Raw genomic sequence first — 19,744 nt, forward strand, 5'->3', positions numbered from 1 at the left:
GTATCTCACTGTGGGTCTCTGAATTCACCTTAATTAGAATTTGTTAAGCTTCTTGGATGCTTATACTCAGCAGACTTGGGAAGTTTTCAGCTGTTATCTCTTCAAATATTCTCTCTTCTCCTCTGAACTCCAATAATGTATCTGCTGGTCCCCTGGAATCCTATAAGTCCCTTAGGCTGTTCACCTTTCCTCAATTTTTGTGTGTTCCTCAGACTAGATAATTTCCATCACCCTATCTTTAAGTTTGCTGATTCTTTCTTCTGTCTTCTCAAATCTGTCTTTGAATCCTCCAGAGCATTTTTTGTTTCAATTATTGTACTTTTCAGCTCCAGAATTTTTTTTTTAGTTTCTTTTAAATTTTTCTACCTTTTATTGATGCTTCCATTTTTCTTCACACATCACTTTTCTTTCTCCACATCTTTCCTTAATTCTTTAAGAATCTGTAAGATTTAAAGACTGTCCAGTATATCTGCCATTTAGGTCTTTTCCAAAGACAGTTTCTGTTGATTTATTATTTTCTTTTGAATGGATCATTCTTTTCTGTATCTTTGTATGCCTTCTGATTTTTTTGTTTAACACTGTCCATTTGAATCTATCTAGTAACATGGTACCTCTGGAAATCAGATTCTCCCCTTTCCCCAGTGTTTGCTCTTTTTGTTACCAGTTGCTGTGTTTGTTTGTTTGTTTGTTTGATTGTTGCAGGCTATCTCTGTACTGAGAATTAGTCTTAGCTGTAAACTTAAGGTCTTCGCAGGTCTTTTTTGAGCCTTCCCTGGACATGCAGAGTAACTTTCTAATTTTTTCCTTATATGTAGCTGTTTTTGAATGTCCTAGTCTTTAATGCCCAGGTCCCAAAAGAAGAAAAAGCAAAAATTAAAGGGGTATGGCAAGTGGGTATCAGTCCATCAAATTCTCTGGAAATCACTTCAGTCAGAGAGGAAGGGACTTGTAACTACGAGAGGAGATACAATGCTTGCCTGCCTCTCTGTCTGCACCTGTGATCAGAAGCCATGATCAGCAATCAGAGCTGAGATCCTCAATATCTGAGGACATGGTCCACTTTACCCATCCTGTCTTCCATAAGCTATAGGCAAGCTGCTCTAGGAACATGTACACAGCACCTGCCACGTGGCTGGGGATGGGGGTGGGAAGCTACTGTGCTAAGAGTGGAAGTTGACCAAAATTAACTGCCAGGTCTTTCCCTGAAAGTTGCAAGCCTTCAAAAGACCTCAAGAGTTCAAGAACAGTTTCATTAGACAGATTATGTAAGTGCAATTGTTGTCCAGGTGGAGAGATTGATTCCTGGTGCTATCTACACTGTCACCTTCCCCAAATTTGCACTGTTCTTGCAATAGGGAATAAGGGCTTAAAAATGAGAGGAAGGAGTAGTCATAGAAACAGAAAGATGAGAGCAAGATATCACAAAAGAAAATTTCAGTGTCTTCATCTTGGTTCACCGCCTCAATTATCACCATTAGAAAGCACTAAATAATAATTTTCAACTTGGATGAGGTCAATCTTGCTAATGTCAAGGGTAACATATGAAAACATTATAGCATTCAGAATTAAACCTTCAGACTGTTTCTGGATTACAACTAATTAGAATAATTTATAGCATCTTTTCCACCATACCAACTGCAGTTTCATAAACACTGATTCACGAATACTTAACACTTCATCTGGGTAGGTTTTATCAAAGATCTCTAGATCAAAATCTTTATATCAGTGTCATCAATTCAAAGACAGCTACTGAAAAATCAGAATCAGGGCAAGATTTAGTAAGCTTAAGTCCCATTCAGTTTTAGTATATTCTTCAATTTAAGAATAACAAATTCAAGGAATAATAGATGACAGTTTTAGGAATAAGGATATAACTAGAAAGTTTTTTGTTATGTGGGTTGTAAAAAAAAAAAAAGTTTTTGTTCTGTAAAAAACATGGGTGCATTAAAATTACACCTGCCCTAGGAAGTGCAACTAGCAGTGTCAAAATGCAAAGTAAAGACGGGGGAGTCCTCGCAAATGAATGTACAAACTCAGTAGAAAGAAAAAGTACATTTCCCAAGTCTAACTGCAATAAATGTACACTTTTTGCACTCTGATGGCTGAAAAGAAAACATGTATCTCAGAGTTACCACTAACCAGTCAAAGTTCTCACAACTCCCCTGGGATCAAGTGTCCAAATTCCTTCTTCATTAAGCTCTGTCATACTAATAAAATCTGCTGTTTTACATTCAACATACATCCACCCATTATCATGCCAAGAAGGTTAAGAAAGGAAAGCAAACATAAATATCACATTAACTAATGAAGATAGAGACCTATTTCTTAGGGTTCCATGGGAATGACTCTAGAACAGGCTCCAGCTCCAGTTCAGGTCCTGGGTTTGGTTCTGGCTTTCTTTGTGATATCATGCCTAGAGTACGCTCTACTGCTGGTCCCAGATCCAGCCCTGCTCAAGCAGTGACTCTAACTCCAGGCTTAGCTCTGGCTCCCTGTATCAGTCTGGGCTTCCCCTCTAAGGATTCCAGTTCTGGCTCTAGTGGTTGTTTTAGCTCATCCACTTGTCTCTTAGAGACCACAATGAGCCTATGTTTCAGGTATTTCCTCTGTTCCTGAAAATTAACTTCCTCCTCTAATAGCACCCAAAAGCCTCATCCCTCGGCTTCAGGAGTGGAGGAAGTACAACAGGTTCTCAGGTAAGTTCTCCTCAAAGAGGTTGTTAGTAATTGATGACTTTAGCTAGCAAGAATGACGGGAGTACATTCCTGGTGCAGGGCTGCACTTCATCATCATTCAACCAGGAGCAGATAATGCCCCCTTCCAATGATTCAATGAAGTGCAGCAGAAAGGTGCCAGAGATGGTCTTCAGAAGCTGGCATCCCAGGCAGTGCTGGAAAAGAACTGCTGATTCTAGGGGTCTGAACTGACCAGACTGAACCAAAGAATCAAGAACCAGGCAATCAAGAGTATGTTCACATTAGAAATAATCATCAAAGAGAAGGTGTCTGTTTTCAGCTCCTGCTTCAGATCCTGGTAGTTGTATCTGACCATGAAGCTGATAATGTGCACTTCCTGTTGCACCGAGCAGTCCCCTACTGTTGCACTTTCCAGGACCACCTGAACACTGCTCCGGAGTCAGGGAGCCAAAGACCAAATTAAAATCTGACTCTGCTTCTTCTTGGGGCACAAAGTTTTCTGGTTTGAAGTCAGAATGTTGAACTTCTATAAACTTTGTACAGCTGGTCATCAACATCTGTGGGTTCCACCTATTCAGATTCAAGAATATTCAGAGGAGAAAAATTCCAGAAAACTTTCAAAAAGCAAACTGGGATTTCCCTTGTGCCAGCAACTATTCACCTAGCATTTACATTGCATTAGGTATCGTAAGTAATCCAGAGATGATTTAAAGTATACAGGAGGATGTGTGTAGGTTATGTGCAAATACCACACCATTTTATTTAAGGGACTTGAGCCTTCGAGGATTTTGGCATCCTAAGGAACCAATCCCCATGAATAGCAAGGGATGACTATAATTGAGGAAGATTATTGTCAGTGGAGACTTCTGCAGTCAGTGACCCACAGCCTTCCTGGAATCTCTTCAGCAGCCTTGTTTGAACAGTAAACTTCCTCCCAGCCTTGAGGATGAGGGGCCAATGGGGAGTTGTGCACGGCTGGGTTTCTACCAAAAAGGCTTTGTGGAACAGACGTAAAAGCAACTCTCTGTGTGGGACTTTTCACAGGGCCGCCCCTTGGGTCAGAGGGTCGTCCTGATATATGACTGAGCAACTCAATTCCATCAGCTTCTTCAGGTGAAACAACAGCTTAGCTGTGAACATTTCTCCAGCTGATGCAGCCAATGGTCCAGGGGCACTGCACTGCAGGCGTTGTGCTGCTGGACATTCCATGCCTCCAACTTCAGCAGCAATACTTTAATTAGGGTAACTGGCGCAGTAGTCCTTTGGAGGCATCCAACACCTCCTTACTCCTTTAGACCAGTTCACTGAGAATTTCCTGAAAAAGCTGCTGCTGTCTGGTCTGATAGGGGTCCAAAAAGGGTATCCTCACTGGGTCTGGCTCTTACATTGGAGGCAAAAGACATCCTGCTGGCATTTCAGTTGGCTGATGGATTTTACCAGTTTCTCCATCAAGCCCTTAATTCCAGGGTCCAGGATTCAATCTCATGCTGCTGGCTTTCCACAGGTTCTTTGAGGTCTTCCTCTCCTTGCTTCGACTGAGCCCTTTGAGCCTGGAGCAGAATTAAAGAGATCAAAGATCATCTCAGCCAATTAGGTATGGCCCCAAGAAAGGCCAGAATGTCCCAACAGAATTTTTGCAAGTTGGGCTGTAGTAACAAACACGCAAGGTCCTGGCCGCAGTGGCTACACTCATAGTTCAGTTGGTTTAAGAAGTGGAAGAACAGCATGTTAGCCTTGGAATCATTGTTGTCCAGTAACAATATGAAGAGAGAGAAATCAAGACACCTGAATCACACAGTTGACTGATAAGCACTGGTTTCAAGTGGGATTAGGAAATTCTAATAGGTAGTTAGGTTTCATAAAAAGTGAAACCTAAGAAAGTGAAGAGGAACTGAAAAGCCTCTTGATGAAAGTCAAAGAGAGTGAAAAAGCTAATTTAAAACTCAACATTCAAAAAACAAAGATTATGGCATCCAGTCCCATCATTTCACGGCAAATAGATGGGGAAACAATGAAAACAGTGACAGACTTTACTTTCTTGGGCTTCAAAATCACTGCAGATGATGACTGCAGCCATGAAATTAAAATACGCTTGCTCCTTGCAAGAAAAGCTATGACCAACCTAGACAGCATATTAAAAACAACAGATATTACTTTGTTGACAAAGGTCCATCTAATCAAAGCTATGGTTTTTCCAGTAGTCAGGTGGGAGTTGGACTATAAAAAAAGCTAAGTGCCAAAGAATTGATGCTTTTGAACTGTGGTGTTGGAAAACTCTTGAGAGTCCCTTGGATTGCAAGGAGATCAAAGCAGTCAATTCTAAAGGAAGTCAGTCCTGAATAATCATTGGAAGGACTGATGCTGAAGCTGAAACTCCAATACTCTGGCTACCTGATGTGAAGAACTGACTCATTGGAAAAGACCCTGATTCTGGGAAAGATTGAAGGCAGGAGGAGAAGGGGATGACAGAAGATGAGATGGTTGGATGGCATCACCAACTCGATGGACATGAGTTTGAGCAAGCTCCGGGAGTTGGTGATGAGCAAGGAAGCCTGGTGTGCTACAGTCCATGGGGTCACAAAGAGTGGAATATGACTGAGCGACTCAACTGAACTGAAGTTAGGTTTCATAACACAATCAAGGTATTATTTCTAGAAGGTAATGCTGTGTGTATAAATCCCTGTAGATAAAAATTTGTAAACATGTTTTCATACAGTCTCACTAAAATTTTTTTTTTAAATTCTAGTCCTAAATAGTTCTGAAATCTATAAAATAGTTTTGAAATCTATGGTGAAATTACAGATTTCTCAGGAGCAAATATTTTCCAGTTAACCCTACAGTTGGAATCTGGTGCTATGGAGCTTTGCAAAATATAAACATTTATATTTATTTATTTCAAGAATAGAGTCTATATCTAGATTCTGTCCTTGGAGATTCTGACTCAGTCCAAATTGAGGTATTTGGTGTCTGATGATCACTGTTCTAGTGGAAAAGGAATACAGTGAAAAAGTATCAAGTCTCCTCAAAGTCTCTGAAATTATTAGGCTTTAGAGCTAGAAGGAATCATTAACATCAAATTTAAATACTGTTTTACAGTTAAAGAAACCAAATTCACAACTATCTGCAAAGTGCCTCTCTGGATCTTCAGATGCTCAGCCAACTTTGCTAGCTTCTAACTGGCCCACTGGGCAATTTTGGAGTTTGATTTCCTTTAATTTCCTTGGTGGTGACACCAACCAAATTTCTAAAGATAGTCTCTTGGCTGTTTTCTAAAAATTATAACATAAAACAAGCAGTTATGTAGTAGAAGAAACAAAGAAAAAAACATTTTCAAGGACTGGGAGTTGGATAAGAAAAATAGTGAGGTTTAGTTTCCTGGTTTATCATATTCAAAAGATAAAAAGTCTTCAAGGTTGTACTAATTTTTGTTGCATTTTGAACATAGAGTAAAATTTAAGGCAAATGTCAGTATAATGGACATTTCCAAATTTCTGTTGTGTTACTATATACCCAAGTACTTATACTGCTCCTAAATATTCCCTTATTCGTTGAGAATAATTCACTTTAATTTTTCATGCTCGCCAAAGTCTTAAATAACTGAGATAAACATTTGCTACTGCAAAGGACAAATTTAAGTTACAGACAGGAAGCTTGCTTTTAAAGAGTTTATTTTGATACAGGGGCTTCAAATACACATTGACACTAAAATTACTTTGCTAGTAATATATGGCCACATCTTAAGTTACATGACACAATTAACATGGCAAGAGTAAAATGCCTCAGTAAACCTAGACTGATTGTAGTTGGCAAGTATGATTCTAACTGCAAGTTTCTCATAACTCCAGGACATACCAAATATGAAAGAAAATAAATGCTTTTATTACTGGTAAGCACAAAAAATTAATTATCCTTAATATTAAAACTGAAAGATGGACATCCACCATCCTAAACATCACAAACTACTGCAAGCTTTCAAAAACAAAAAGCAAAATCTCCATCTATTCATTATAATTTTGTATTTTAGTAATAAAGTTTGATCTTAAAAAGATATTTGACGTGTCTTTTCTTCTAAGAAATAAAGGCACCAAAAACTTCGATCTCTAACTCATTCCTACCGATACCCACCCTTCCCCTCCCTTCCTTGCACTTATTACAACCACCCTCTGGAAAAAATACCCGTGGCTCTCTAAACTTTTTGAAAATATTCTACTTCAGTGGAGCAAGATACCAGAGCTGACTGACTAGTTTTCCAGTATGTATGTGCACATGTGCAGTACTTTATATATCCAAATATATCATGGGACTAAGTAAGATTTCTTAAGAAAAATAAGGGAAGACTGAGAAATAAGTTCAGAAAAATTTTATAATTCATGAATTTTAATATAAATACCCCATTTTAGCAAACTTTACCACCTACTTAATTTAACAGTAAGCAGCCTTAGCTTTATACAAAAATAAAAGTTCAGAACTGTAAATAATTTACCTACTTCAAAAGACGGAATGCCTTACTGGGGGTCCACTTTACAAAAACAATGTAGGCTACCTTTCATGACACTTGTCCATACTTTGAGAATTACTGCTTTATACTGCTCCTGAATTCACCTCTATAGGTATCAACATACACCAGTAATTTATAACTATTTTTAGGTCATGGATCCTCCCTCCAGAAAAGTATACACACACACACAATTTTACAGAAGATTTCAGAGTTTGCAGATATTCAGAAGTCTATATCTGATTTAACATGTTCTACTCAAGACTATTTTATACAATTATCTGGACCATATCCTTTCTAAATTTCAGGGGTTTACCAAATGATATTAGGACAGAAGAATACGATTCAGGCAGTGCCTACTTCCACTCTGTTAAATAAATAAGGCACTCTCATTATGCCTTCAGTCTATTAGAGCTTATATTTGACTTTCAATACAAATATAGCTGCATATAGTTTTTAAAAATACACCTTTTCCTTCAATGTGATAAAATGGATAAAATGGACAAATTTCTAGAGAAATTTTCTTTTCACCATTTCTTTAGCTTATCCTCTACTGCCACCAATCTGTGGTTTAGGGAAGGTTTTGCTTAAGCCTTCCCTGGGATTAATAGTACATCCATTATATTTATCCTGAGGTATAAGCCTTAAGTACTAGAGATCTTCCAAGGTCAAACTACATACAGTTATGGCATAGTTTAACTGATTTAGTTTGATTCACGCTAGAGTTTTTAATTCATGTTAGAGTCTTAAATTTCGCCTCTTCTAGATTAAGAAATGGCAGAGTGAAAGAATGAGCTTGGGCTTAAAACTGACTGAGACTTTTGGTCAGAATCTGGTCTATCACTTACTTGTGAAGGATACTGGTAAATTACCTAAACTCTCTGAGATTTAGTATTCTTGCCAGCAGTAAGATAACAATGATGTCTACCACACAGTACTACTAAATGAACACCGAAGACATCAAATTTTTATTCAACTTTCTTTCTACCTAAATCTAAAGCTGAACATCTCAATTTCTTCAGTGGTGTCTTCTCTGAGTCACAGTATCAAGTCATAAACTTGACTTGCGTGATCTGCACATTCCGTAATCTGTCCCCCCAAGGTAAGCAGACCTATACACTGTCCTGGGCATACAGCAGCCATTTAGCTACTACTGCCCTGTCTAAGTCTTCAGTTGGTGCACAAATAGTACCTCAATGTAAAAAAAGGTATTCAAAGCCCTGAACTTAAAAACAGAATATCCAGTCCTTAAGCATCACTACTGCATGGCTCCCTTATTTCCCCTTAACTACATTTTTATTCATCATTTCAAAATAACTAATAGAGAAACAGCGTATCCACAGTCAAAACCCAATCTGACTGATATACTCTCAAACCCATAATAATGGAGGGATGTGTGTGAAGAACAAATGATACACACCCTCTAATTAATTATTCATTTAAGTGATATAGGAATAAGACATAGAAAATTTCATTTACTAACATTAATGTGTATCAAGGGACCATGTTGGGGTTCAGTAATGATTAGTAGCTATGATATTCTTAATATTTATAATCTGCCTTAATTACACGTGAGAAAAGTACATTTCAGTTTAATGTCAATCTATAAATTTTCAAGTTTTGCTTTCTTGAAATTCTTCTAAAACTGCTGCTCACTACACAGGAATGCCAAGAAAAGAAGAAAAGGGGCCATTCTTTTTGTCCCTAGAAAGTTTAATTCTCAACTCGAATAAGAAAAATGTTCTCTCTCTGGGGTAGGACCACAGAAAGAGTTGTACTGCTCTTCATTCTAACTTGGCAGGTCTTCCCTGAGGGAAGAAGAAAACTTGTCTACAAATTCACCCCTACCTGTACCCTGTATGGTGATAAGGTATAAGTGGAGACCAAAGCAGATGTTCAGTAATATTGACAGTCAAACTTACTCTCTGTCAGGGGTTGGCATGCAAAGAAAACAAGCTACAGGAGCTTGCCAAACAAAACAAAACAGCGATAACTCTATGTAGCCTGGGCCATCAACTGTCCTTAACAAATCCTGGGGCGGGGAGGGGGGGTGGTGCCTTTCATTAAATAAACAAACAAACAAAAAAAACTCTTCTCCCTCTCTCAAAAATCCTTCACTTACCATGTACTTATGTTAAGCAAAGGTAACCATGTCAAAGTTTATTCTGGTCCCAGCTGAAGTTCAGTTGCACTGATTTTGGGCAAAGTTACTAAATGGGTATACTGTTTCAATTCCCCCCTTTTCTTTTTTCCCCTACAACTTGTGGTTGCTATGACATTCCTCTCCTGTAATTGAAACAATTATAAATGTGCTCTGACTATACTTTATATGAAGGCAAAGTTAATAAAATATTAGTAAATCTATATTAATAAGTGATCAGAAAAACATAAGTTAAAGACAGCTAACTACTGTTAAAATGCTGAAAAGACATGTTGGTAAATTCCAATTTTTACTTCTAATATAAAGAAAAAAGCCCAATAAATTAAAAATTATAAGGTGTTTTCATATTGTGATTATACCACTTTCTGACACTGTTGCTTAATTTTTAGTTTCTAGAGATTCTTAGACAGGAAGAGGTGATGGTAGGAGATTTGATTTAAAAATGCAGGGAAAAGACCAAAAAAAAATTTCTTGAGCGACACAGAAGACTTAAATATTTTGAAACAAATAGACTTGGTCAACTAATGGGAGAAGCTAGCCTATATACTGCACAGAAAACACTTAAATACACCAATAAAACATGGCAAAGAGATATGAATTCACGGTGCATAAGAAGTTCAGTATGTTAATCAAAAACAAATTAAAACAAGAAAGATTTTATCAAATTTGGCAAATGTGCAGGAAAAAAATACTTAATTCAAGGAAATACTCATAATCGTTGACTTAGCAGTTCTAAGATCATCAAAACTATAACCAAAATGTTTACATGAAAAAATATTTATCACAGTGTTATAATAATAGCACCAAAATGAAAGTAAGGTAATATACACCAGCAGGAGATTGGTTTAATAAATGTGCAATACTCACATATAATGTTTTCATAACATGGGAAAGTATTCATAATAATGGGTATTAAATTTTAAAATGTAACAAACCAATGCAATTTTCTGTATATATACATTCACAGAAAGGAAAAGGACTACAAGGAAACACACACTGCAAGGAAGATACACCATATCATTTTAGTGAAAACGTCTGAGTATTGAGATCACATACAATATTTACTTTCTTCTTTAGGCATTTGTATATTTTTCAGCTCTCCTTCAATAGCAACATTTCTTTTATATTCAGGGAATAACAAATGCTGTCACAAAGAGATCATCTAAATTTTACATTTCTGCTCTGCATTCTCTTAGGGGCTATAAACCCAGAACATGACTTTAATTAGAATGACAACACTTTTAATGAGAATAAAGACGTGTATTTAAAAGCATCTGAAATAAATTTTTACTACAAATTCTCACATAATGTACTACAGAGTTAGCAACCAATGAGGTAAATAACAGCATAGGTTCTTAATAAAATAAACATAGGGGTGGGTACAAAAAGATCAATGGAAAGGGTCAAAGTTTATCAACCCCCAAAGATTTTAGACTTAACTTTTATACTTAGCTTTGATAAAATAAATTTCATGTAGTTTATTATATAATAATTTTATGTTTTACTCTATGGCCACCTATATATTTTTATATATATATATGTACATATGTATGTGCAAATAAAAGGAAGTTTTTAAATTTGAATTGTGTTTATAAATAATCTTTACTATCAAAGTGAATAAACTTAACATGGACTTCCAAGAATTTAAATATAAGAATAAGTTTTGAAGAAACTGACTCTAACAACAATCCATGTGGTTATTATTAGCTATGCTTAAAAATGGCCCTTACATTATTCTAGTGCTAAACAGACATGGGACTGTAATAGGACTATGTAATACCCAGACCTTTAAAGCATCCTTTAAACAAATTTAACTTTGGAATAAATTTTTTAAAAAAGAAAACTGACCTATTTGATTACAGCTATTTACTTTAGATGAATTCACTTTACAAAAGTTAGACTTACCAAATTAAAAAAAAAAAAACACCAAGATCCTAACACAAACGTAAGATATATTCAGAATAAAGTGTAACCCCCAAATTATCATTTTTATTAATCATATCATTTTCTGACAGGCCAAACCCAAATACAATCCAAGATGTGACGATCACCATATCAGAATGAGATTCGATACATAAAATTATAAATTTGTTTAAACATGAACAGAATATAGGTCTATGCAAAAACAAGTTCTCTCCAAGATGAAAAAGATCTGTATATGGGATACCCTCCTCACTCAGAGGACATAAGACTTTGGTGATTCCTGAGACAAGACAAACATGAATACTTGTATCCCCAACACAAAACGCTTCAGATTAATAACCCTCTGTCCCTTTTACAGTATTTTGTGCCACCCCCCCCACCCCCACACCCCACCATTACATCAGGAAGGAGACCTCCATTAGGTGACAAGAGCCTTTTAATAATAACCCACATCTCTTAATTTCCCTTTTTATCAAGGAGAGTGTTCCTGGGGCTCAGGGTAGTCTGCAAATCAATGCAAAGGGGAAGCATCGAGAGGCTCATCTGAAGTATTACCAGGGAGCAGCAGGCAGCAAATATTCAAACCCAGAAATTGTGACTCAACATTTCCTACAGTACAACAATTCTGCACAAATGACAGACACTGTCAAGAAGGATCCTGCCTGAAAAAGATGCAGAATGAAAAGAGAAGAATGACAGACAGAAAAGTTAAGGTATTTGATTACACTAGTATCGGTACTTACGTATCATACCTCTGCAGTGGTGTCACTTTGTTCTTATTCTTATCAACTGAACCCGTAGACAGTTGAAGGAAATTGGGGTTTAATTTATATAATTCCTGAAGGAGTTTCTGTTCATATTCTTGGTGTTTACCCGCCTAGTGAAAGAAGAAATTAAAACTGCAGTGGGACTCACAAAGTGGCTGGTATAAAATGCTGACGTACTTTCTGAATTATTAAAGCTATCCTAAATAAAATACACAAGGATTTGTCACAGTGTCAGAGAAACCTGTGAGGAAGATGTCACAGGAACTTCTAGACCAATGAAAGTTCTTTCAACAAAACTACAGGAGACATATTCCATTAATTAAGCACATCAACCACTTTATGTGGAGAAAAAACATATTAATGGACAACATTTTGGCTAGCTTAAAAAACTAGAGGGGCCCTTTTAAATTTACTTCCCCATCTTTCCACAAAAGAATTACGTTTTCTAACAGGTCATTACAGAATTTTCTGAAGATCACTGGAAAATCAATCTCTGTTTTTAGAAGAGATTAACACTGAAAGTAACTCAGAGATGAAGGATTTTACTATATTTTTCATTATCCTAAGACTAAGTAACACATTTACATAAAAATGAATATATTTAAATGTTGGACCAGAAGATGGCAATTTAGAGCCAGCCGCTTTGTTTTTGTAAATAAAGTTTGAAGGGAACAGTAATGCTCATTCATTTACATATTATCTATGACCTTGTTGGTGCTACAACAGCAGATTTGAGTAGTTGTTACAGAGACCATGTGACCAGAAACACTAAAACATTGACTAACTGTCCCTTTACAGAAAAAGTTTGCCAATCCCTGCTCTATACATGACAAAGACAGCTCTGTATTTCTGGAGTTGGTAGCTGTCTATCAAAATGCAGTGTTACAAACATGATGGAAGAAATTAAACAACTGACTGTGCAACTAGTCACACACAAAAATAAATTACAATGAAATTACACTGAATAACTTTCTATTCTTCGCATGTATATTATGACTGCAAGGACATTTTTACTTACCTTCAGGGTTGTTAATTATTTTTAAAGTGTGATCTAAAGAGATGTTACGGGAAAACCAAAACCAGAACAGATCAAAACAAAAACAAAGCAATAAAAACAAGGGCAGTATCATGTGATCCAGCACAACTGTCTCATATATATTGCACAATGCATCGTTCCCTGTTCTGAGAGGGCTCTTGCCTGTTCAACTATACAAATATTTCATATGGTACTGAATTTTGAGTTATGCAGTAACAAGGAAAGACCTAGTATTTGCCATGATATAATTTGTTCGTTTCCTTTCTACACTGAAGAAATGTTTTAATGAAGAAACGCCTTTTCAAAGTAATTTTAAACTCAGAGAGATGAATACAGGTCAACAACATGAAATTAATTTTAAACTGTTAAGAAAAAACACAGTTTAGATGTGGATTTTACATCTTTAAAATGAAAAAAAGCCCTGAAAATTCTTTCTGCAATACTTCAGGAGATATTATGGCTTTCATTAGCCACAAAGAGCTCAAACTGGTATTCAAATGGTTTAATGGGGTCAGTTTACAGAGACAGGTTAAACAGCATTACAAATAAATTCCAATGGACTGCCCATCCATTTTCTTTTACTTTTTAATAATACTTAAGTGAGATCAACTGGGGCTTAGAAACTCCTTGACAGATATTTTTATTGTAATAATACCCATAAGTAAAGCATAGTTCCCATTAGTCAAAATACAGCATGAAATGGCTCAACCTTAGATCTCATCCAAGAAAGTTTCAAAAGAAGAAAAAAAGTCAAGAACCATTTACTGGATAAGCAAGAAACAAGTAAGTCATCTGTCCCCATTAAATATCACAGAGAACTTAGTTTTGGGGTTTGGGGGTTTTTTTTTTAAGCTCTCTCTTTTTTTTTTTTTGACATGGACTATTTTTAAAGTCCTTACTGAATTTGTTACAATATTTATTGTTTGTTTTTTTTCCCTGTGAGGCATGTGAGATCTTAGCTCCCCAACCAGGGATCGAACCTACAGCACCTGTGTTGGAAGGTGAAGTCTTAACCACTGGACCACCTGGAAAGTCTCTTAATGCTGCTTCTGGATCATAAAGACCATACATACTGTAAAGAAATCCCAATGTATTTATTATAATGTGATTTAATCAGTGATAATTCCAAGTCAAAAGGGTAATATTTCATTCCATTTAACAATCTGCTCTGAAAGGAGCCCCTCCTAGACTGTCTCTAGTTTGACCTGGAGAATGAAAGGCAGTAGTCAATGCCCCCCACCTTCTAAAGGAGAAGTATTCCTGCAAAGTTCACAGCAACAATCTGAAGTCTTCACCTATAATGGGGAAGTGCAGCATTGTGCTTTGGCATATGCTCATTTAATATGCCGTATGGTCAATATTTCTACTTGTAAAGGCAAGTTTATACTACAAATTGAAAGAAGACAGGAGAACAGGAAATGTAAAAAAGAATACAGGATAATAAGCCTTCAATTCACCCTTTACAGGACACTGACTCAGTGGACACTTCCATGGGTAGAATCATTTTATAAAAACAATTAAGCTTTTCAGTGGCATTTAACAGAGTATTATTTTCTAGCACACTCTATGAAGAGCAGAGATGGCAGAGGGGAACCTCATAATTACAATACTCCACTTAGCTTTCATTTTGCCTACATTTTCAAAACTTAGGGGACCACAGATACATTTTTTATTATAACAGTGTCCTGCAGAACTGATATTCCATAGAACAACCACATATTTGGAAAAAGCTAATTTAAAGTAATAACAGTTTAATAAAAAATAAAATTCTTAGTTTTTGCTTTTGCAATTTTAAGTTATAAAGAAAAATACTTCCTTTGCTGCAAAGTTGATAATTCACATTACTCTACTACCTGCATTTCCTCTTTTGTGAAGCTGGCCGCCTCATCTCCCAATTCATGTAGGTACATGCAGTCAGGCTTTGGACACTGCATATTCTTTAAGAAGTAACTGCAGTATTTTGTTGTACCTAGAGATGCCTGCAGGAAGAGGAGGGAAGAAGGAAAAAGACCCAAAACGTAAACTGACACCAGAATGAGAATTTCCATATCTAGTGTTTTCAAATGAGGCAAAGACACAATAAAACAAAGTATGGCTGTGAATACTAGAGAATTCAACTATTATTAGCAGAATTTATTAAATATGATGATCATTTGAAAGATTCAAAAAAAAAAAAAAAACCCTCAATCTATGGTTTCCAGAGCTTGAGCACCCAAATCAAAGAATAGGAAGGCAAAATCTGTTCAATGTTTCAAGTGGTTAGGCACATAAGACAAATTCCTTTTTCTAATTATGCCATCCTTCTTTCAACTTACTTGAAGCATTGCTTAGTGGGACCCTTCACTCAAGCCTGAACTAATCAATGTCCAAATATTTAAGGACAACAAATTGGAACCATCATCTATTTCGTAAAGAAGAATAAATCCATTTTCACAAAGGAAAATATGTGTAAATACAGGAGATTTTTTTCTTTAGGATTACTCCCCTAATAAGGTATGTGTTTACTTCTACCTGGTAGAACAGGACCCTAACAGGTAAGTGATTAGCAAATTAGCTGTCATAGGTTAGAATGGATACCTAGGAAGCAATCTTTAAATAAGACTCCTTCATTAATATGTAACAGCTATGTTCATCTGTACTTACTACATGTTATCTCTTCCTCCTTAAAAAAAAAAAAAAAAACCCAGAGGACCATATTACCTTAAGTGTTCTGCCATCCACCACCACATTGTTAACACACTGTATGGCTCTGAGAGCATCTTCCGACCGTATATAGGTTACATAAGCACTGGCACTTGGACCCTAAAGTGAAAAGCCACTGTTGTTAGAATCAAATTCAACAAAAACTTAAAAAAAAAAAAATTAACTTGCAACCTGCCAAAGGAATTCTAAAGGCCTTTACTACCACTATCTTTAATAATAATGACAATGATTAGAAGTAGTAGTAGCTTATATTAAGCTATATACTAGCCCATCTTAAGATAATCATTAACGAATTTTATCTGATTTTAAGCAGACTAAAATATATATGAATGAAATATCTTTGGCTTGGTAATTTTCTTATAAAAGTCACCTGACAGGCTCGTCAACATTATAAAAAAAAACAAACTTTGAAAATTAGATTTGAAAAAATAAGATGTGAAGACACTGTCAAACTATGTTCTCAGAACAAATGCAATCTTTAAGGGTATTCTAGCTGCTAATATCAGCATAACAAAAATTCTCTATTAAGTTCACAATATCTGAAAATATTAATTAGAAATCACTATATAATTTAACTGCTTGATTATAGACTCAATTCCCCCTCCCCTTCAAACCATCACTAAATCTCTGTTACTACTTCCCTCTCAATACTATCAATTCACTGTTAAGTTTTGAAAGGACAAACAAGCACCAAAAAATTCCCCCACCCTACCAATAGAGGTCACTATGTGGTGTAAATGCTTGACCATCAAGCTTTCTAATCACAGAAACCAAGTTTTCCTTCTGAATAGCCCAGGTCAAGCCCTGACCGTAGGGAGGAAAGGTAAAAATCCCTATAATTAGTTACCTGTGAGCCTGCATATGATGTGCTATTATTGATGACAACTTTATGTATTTTACCAAACTTCCCAAAATATTCTGGTCGTTTTAAAACCTATAAAAGAAGAAGAAATAAGGTATAAACTTTCCCCACTTCATCAACTTTATCCTTATAATGGGGACATGCACCATGCCTCTTCAGTGAAAAGAAAATAATTGTTAAAGTTTTCCAATAAATGTGACTACTTACTGATTACAATTTGTGTGGTTAACTTAACTGCAGGAAATCATCAACAAAAATCTAAAAGCTATTCTTTACTGACCCACTGAATAGAAACTGAGACTAAGTCTCACATTACTACATTCTAACATGTGCACCAATAATCTATGGGATCTTAATTTGACAGTATTCTTAAACACAAAACAGATCAACTATCTTAACCACACTTTCATTAATAGATGATCCTTATAAGGTCTCAGAACAATGACCAAGATTATGTGTTAAACAGAAACTCAAAAACAGACACAAGTAGAGACAGTTTTACTCATAAATCTACTGTACATAAAATACTGTGTATTATATTAAAGCACTGTTTATAAGCTACAAATTCCAAATATGGTAACAGAACGTTTTTCAAACTTTCATGCTTTATGATTTATTACTCGGTGTGTGTCAACAAATTTTCCTTATGTCAATTTCACCATTTTTCAATTGTCTTCTGTGTTTTTCTCTCTTTCTCTGATAAATAATGAATGAATTTTTCTCTATTACCTGGTTACTTCTTGGTGGACATTTTCCCTCATACTTATGTCATCTCCTTTACTCTGTGATCACTACATGCATTCATTTAGCTTGTCCTGCAAACTAACTTAATCCTCTCTCCCAGGATTTGCAACTACCTCAAAATTAAACTGTTCTTTTCCAAAATTTACCTACAGACCTACATAGTATTTTTTATAGGTTTAAAATTCAACATTCAAAAAATGAGTATCATGACATCCGGTCCCATCACTTCACGGCGAATAGGAAAACAATGGAAACAATGTCAGATTTTAATTTCTTGGGCTAGAAAATCACTGCAGATGCTGACTGTGGCCATGAAATTAAAAGATACTTGCTCCTTGGAAGAAAAGCTATGACAAATCTAGACAGCTAATTAAAAACCAGAGACATCATTTTACCAACAAAGGTCTGTATAGTCAAAACTGTGGTTTTTCCAGTAGTCATGTACAGATATGAGAGCTGGGCCATAAAGAAGGCTGAGTGCCAAAGACTTAATGCTTTCGAAGTTGTGGTGCTAGAGAAGACTCTTGAGTGTCTTGGACTGCAAGAAGATCAAACAGTCAATCTAAAGGAAACCAACTTTGAATATTCATTAGACAGACTGATGCTGAAGCCAAAGCTCCAATACTCTGGTCACTTGATGCGAGGAGCCAGCTCATTTGAAAAGATTCTGATGTTGGGAGATACTGAAGGGAGGTGGAGAAGGGGGCGACAGAAGATGAGATAGTTGGATGACATCGCTGACACAATAGACATGAGTTTGAGCAAACCCCAAGAGATAGTGAAGGACAGGAAAGCCTGGCGTGCTGCAGTCTATGGGGTTGCAAAGAGTTGGACACAACTTAACGACTAAACAACAACAACCTATAGACCCACTATTCCTACAATCTCTCCAAATAGCAAGCTATATCTCAACTGAAGCTTTCTGCACGTATCTGTTCAAGTGTGTGCAAAGTATCTTCTCCAAATACTCTTATTTGATAATTCTCGCATACTTAACATCTTAGCTAATATACTCTACATCTGACAGAACCAAAGTTTTGTGAAACAGTCTGCGGTTGGGGTGTCATGAATTCTTAACAGTTTTCAACCTGATTAATCTAATTTTTTTAACTTACTTTATTTTAGGTTTTTATAAGTATAGGGTTATTATGTTTTCTGCAGCCAATTTTAATGGATTAGAAGGTGCAGTGACTACACTGACTTTCAATCTTTTTTCCACCGAAATCTTCTGAAGGATATGACATTTAGAGTGCTCTTGGGTTGTTCACAGAAAGTCTTAGGATAGAGGTTATGGGAAGAGTATGTATCTTGAAAAACTTTCTGGCCAGTGGAGAACAGAACTGCATTCAATATTCCAGCTGGATGTGTACCAATTCAGCAAAAAGCCTCAGCTAAAAGACCTGCTTCAAGGGCCTCAGCCTGGTCAAAGGTTGTGCTGCATCAGCATCTCATATCACATCCAAGTTTATGGAAGTCCTTCTCAGTGAAGGCAGCATCAGGGGATGCTGGAACGTTATGTCAAAGCAACTGGGAGACACTACTGGCACTCAGTGGGTGAGAGCCAGGGACAGATTATAGCACTCGGGCTAGCCCTGCACCACAAAGAACCATCCTACACAACTTTTGAATGTTCTACAAGACACTGATCTAGCCAAGATGCTTGTTTATAATTAAGTGAATCTAGAAACAAATCATAAACATAAAGCACTTTCCCACAGTTTCAACATATGTTGAATTTAAAAGCAAACACTATGTAATTAAGGGACAACTGCAAATGCTTTGTTTGAAATTTTACTAAGAGTTCTTCAGAAAAATCACACACATCATTAACTCTTCATGGCACCCGTGCTGTCAGCACATACGTCTGTAACAATCTGCACTTTTAGTTGTCATATTCACAGTGATTCTACAAACAGATGCAAGCTCCTATTTCATAACGTACTGGGAAAAAAAGTACTTTACAAACTTATATACACACACAAATCATTTGAGGATCCAGCAGAAATACCTATTTCAGCCCCTGAGAGTTTGCGCCATAAGCTCCCAGGTGATACTAATGCTAGCAGCCCAGAGGCCGCACCCTGGCAGCGGTACCCAGTATTTACATGTAGAGACAGCCTTCTTATACTTCAATTTCTCCCTCATTTTTTCAAATTATGTATCTACCTAGACAAATTACATTATCAAGAAGTCATTTCATGAAACTCAAAGGGTGTTACAAAATACTATTTTTTAAAAAAACATGGATACTGGGTCTGAAAAGGTTAAAGACTGACTTATGGAAATAAATTCTGGCCAATAATTGAGCAATACTTTCATAAAAAACATTAAGACTTGTATATAATTACAGTGAGTGG

At 36.3% G+C, this 19,744-nt stretch overlaps 1 protein-coding gene across 7 annotated transcripts in view; it reads right to left on the reverse strand.

The window, feature by feature from the left end:
* The window catches only part of CNOT4 (CCR4-NOT transcription complex subunit 4), a 153,841-nt gene that overhangs the window by 42,095 nt on the left and 92,002 nt on the right, over window positions 1-19,744 (reverse strand). For 4 of the 7 annotated variants that reach the window (XM_006079853.3, XM_006079855.3, XM_044946909.2 and 1 more), the window contains exons 4-7: window positions 16,629-16,715; window positions 15,779-15,880; window positions 14,932-15,057; window positions 12,019-12,152 (exon numbers count right to left, since the gene is read on the reverse strand). In XM_006079853.3, coding sequence (XP_006079915.1) covers window positions 12,019-12,152; window positions 14,932-15,057; window positions 15,779-15,880; window positions 16,629-16,715 — 449 coding nt within the window. The remainder of the gene's footprint in view (window positions 1-12,018; window positions 12,153-14,931; window positions 15,058-15,778; window positions 15,881-16,628; window positions 16,716-19,744) is intronic. The other 3 variants (XM_006079854.3, XM_006079856.3, XM_006079858.3) reach the window with 1 other exon arrangement.

Source organism: Bubalus bubalis, chromosome 8 (genome assembly GCF_019923935.1).
Source record: "Bubalus bubalis isolate 160015118507 breed Murrah chromosome 8, NDDB_SH_1, whole genome shotgun sequence".
Lineage (NCBI taxonomy): Eukaryota > Metazoa > Chordata > Mammalia > Artiodactyla > Bovidae > Bubalus > Bubalus bubalis.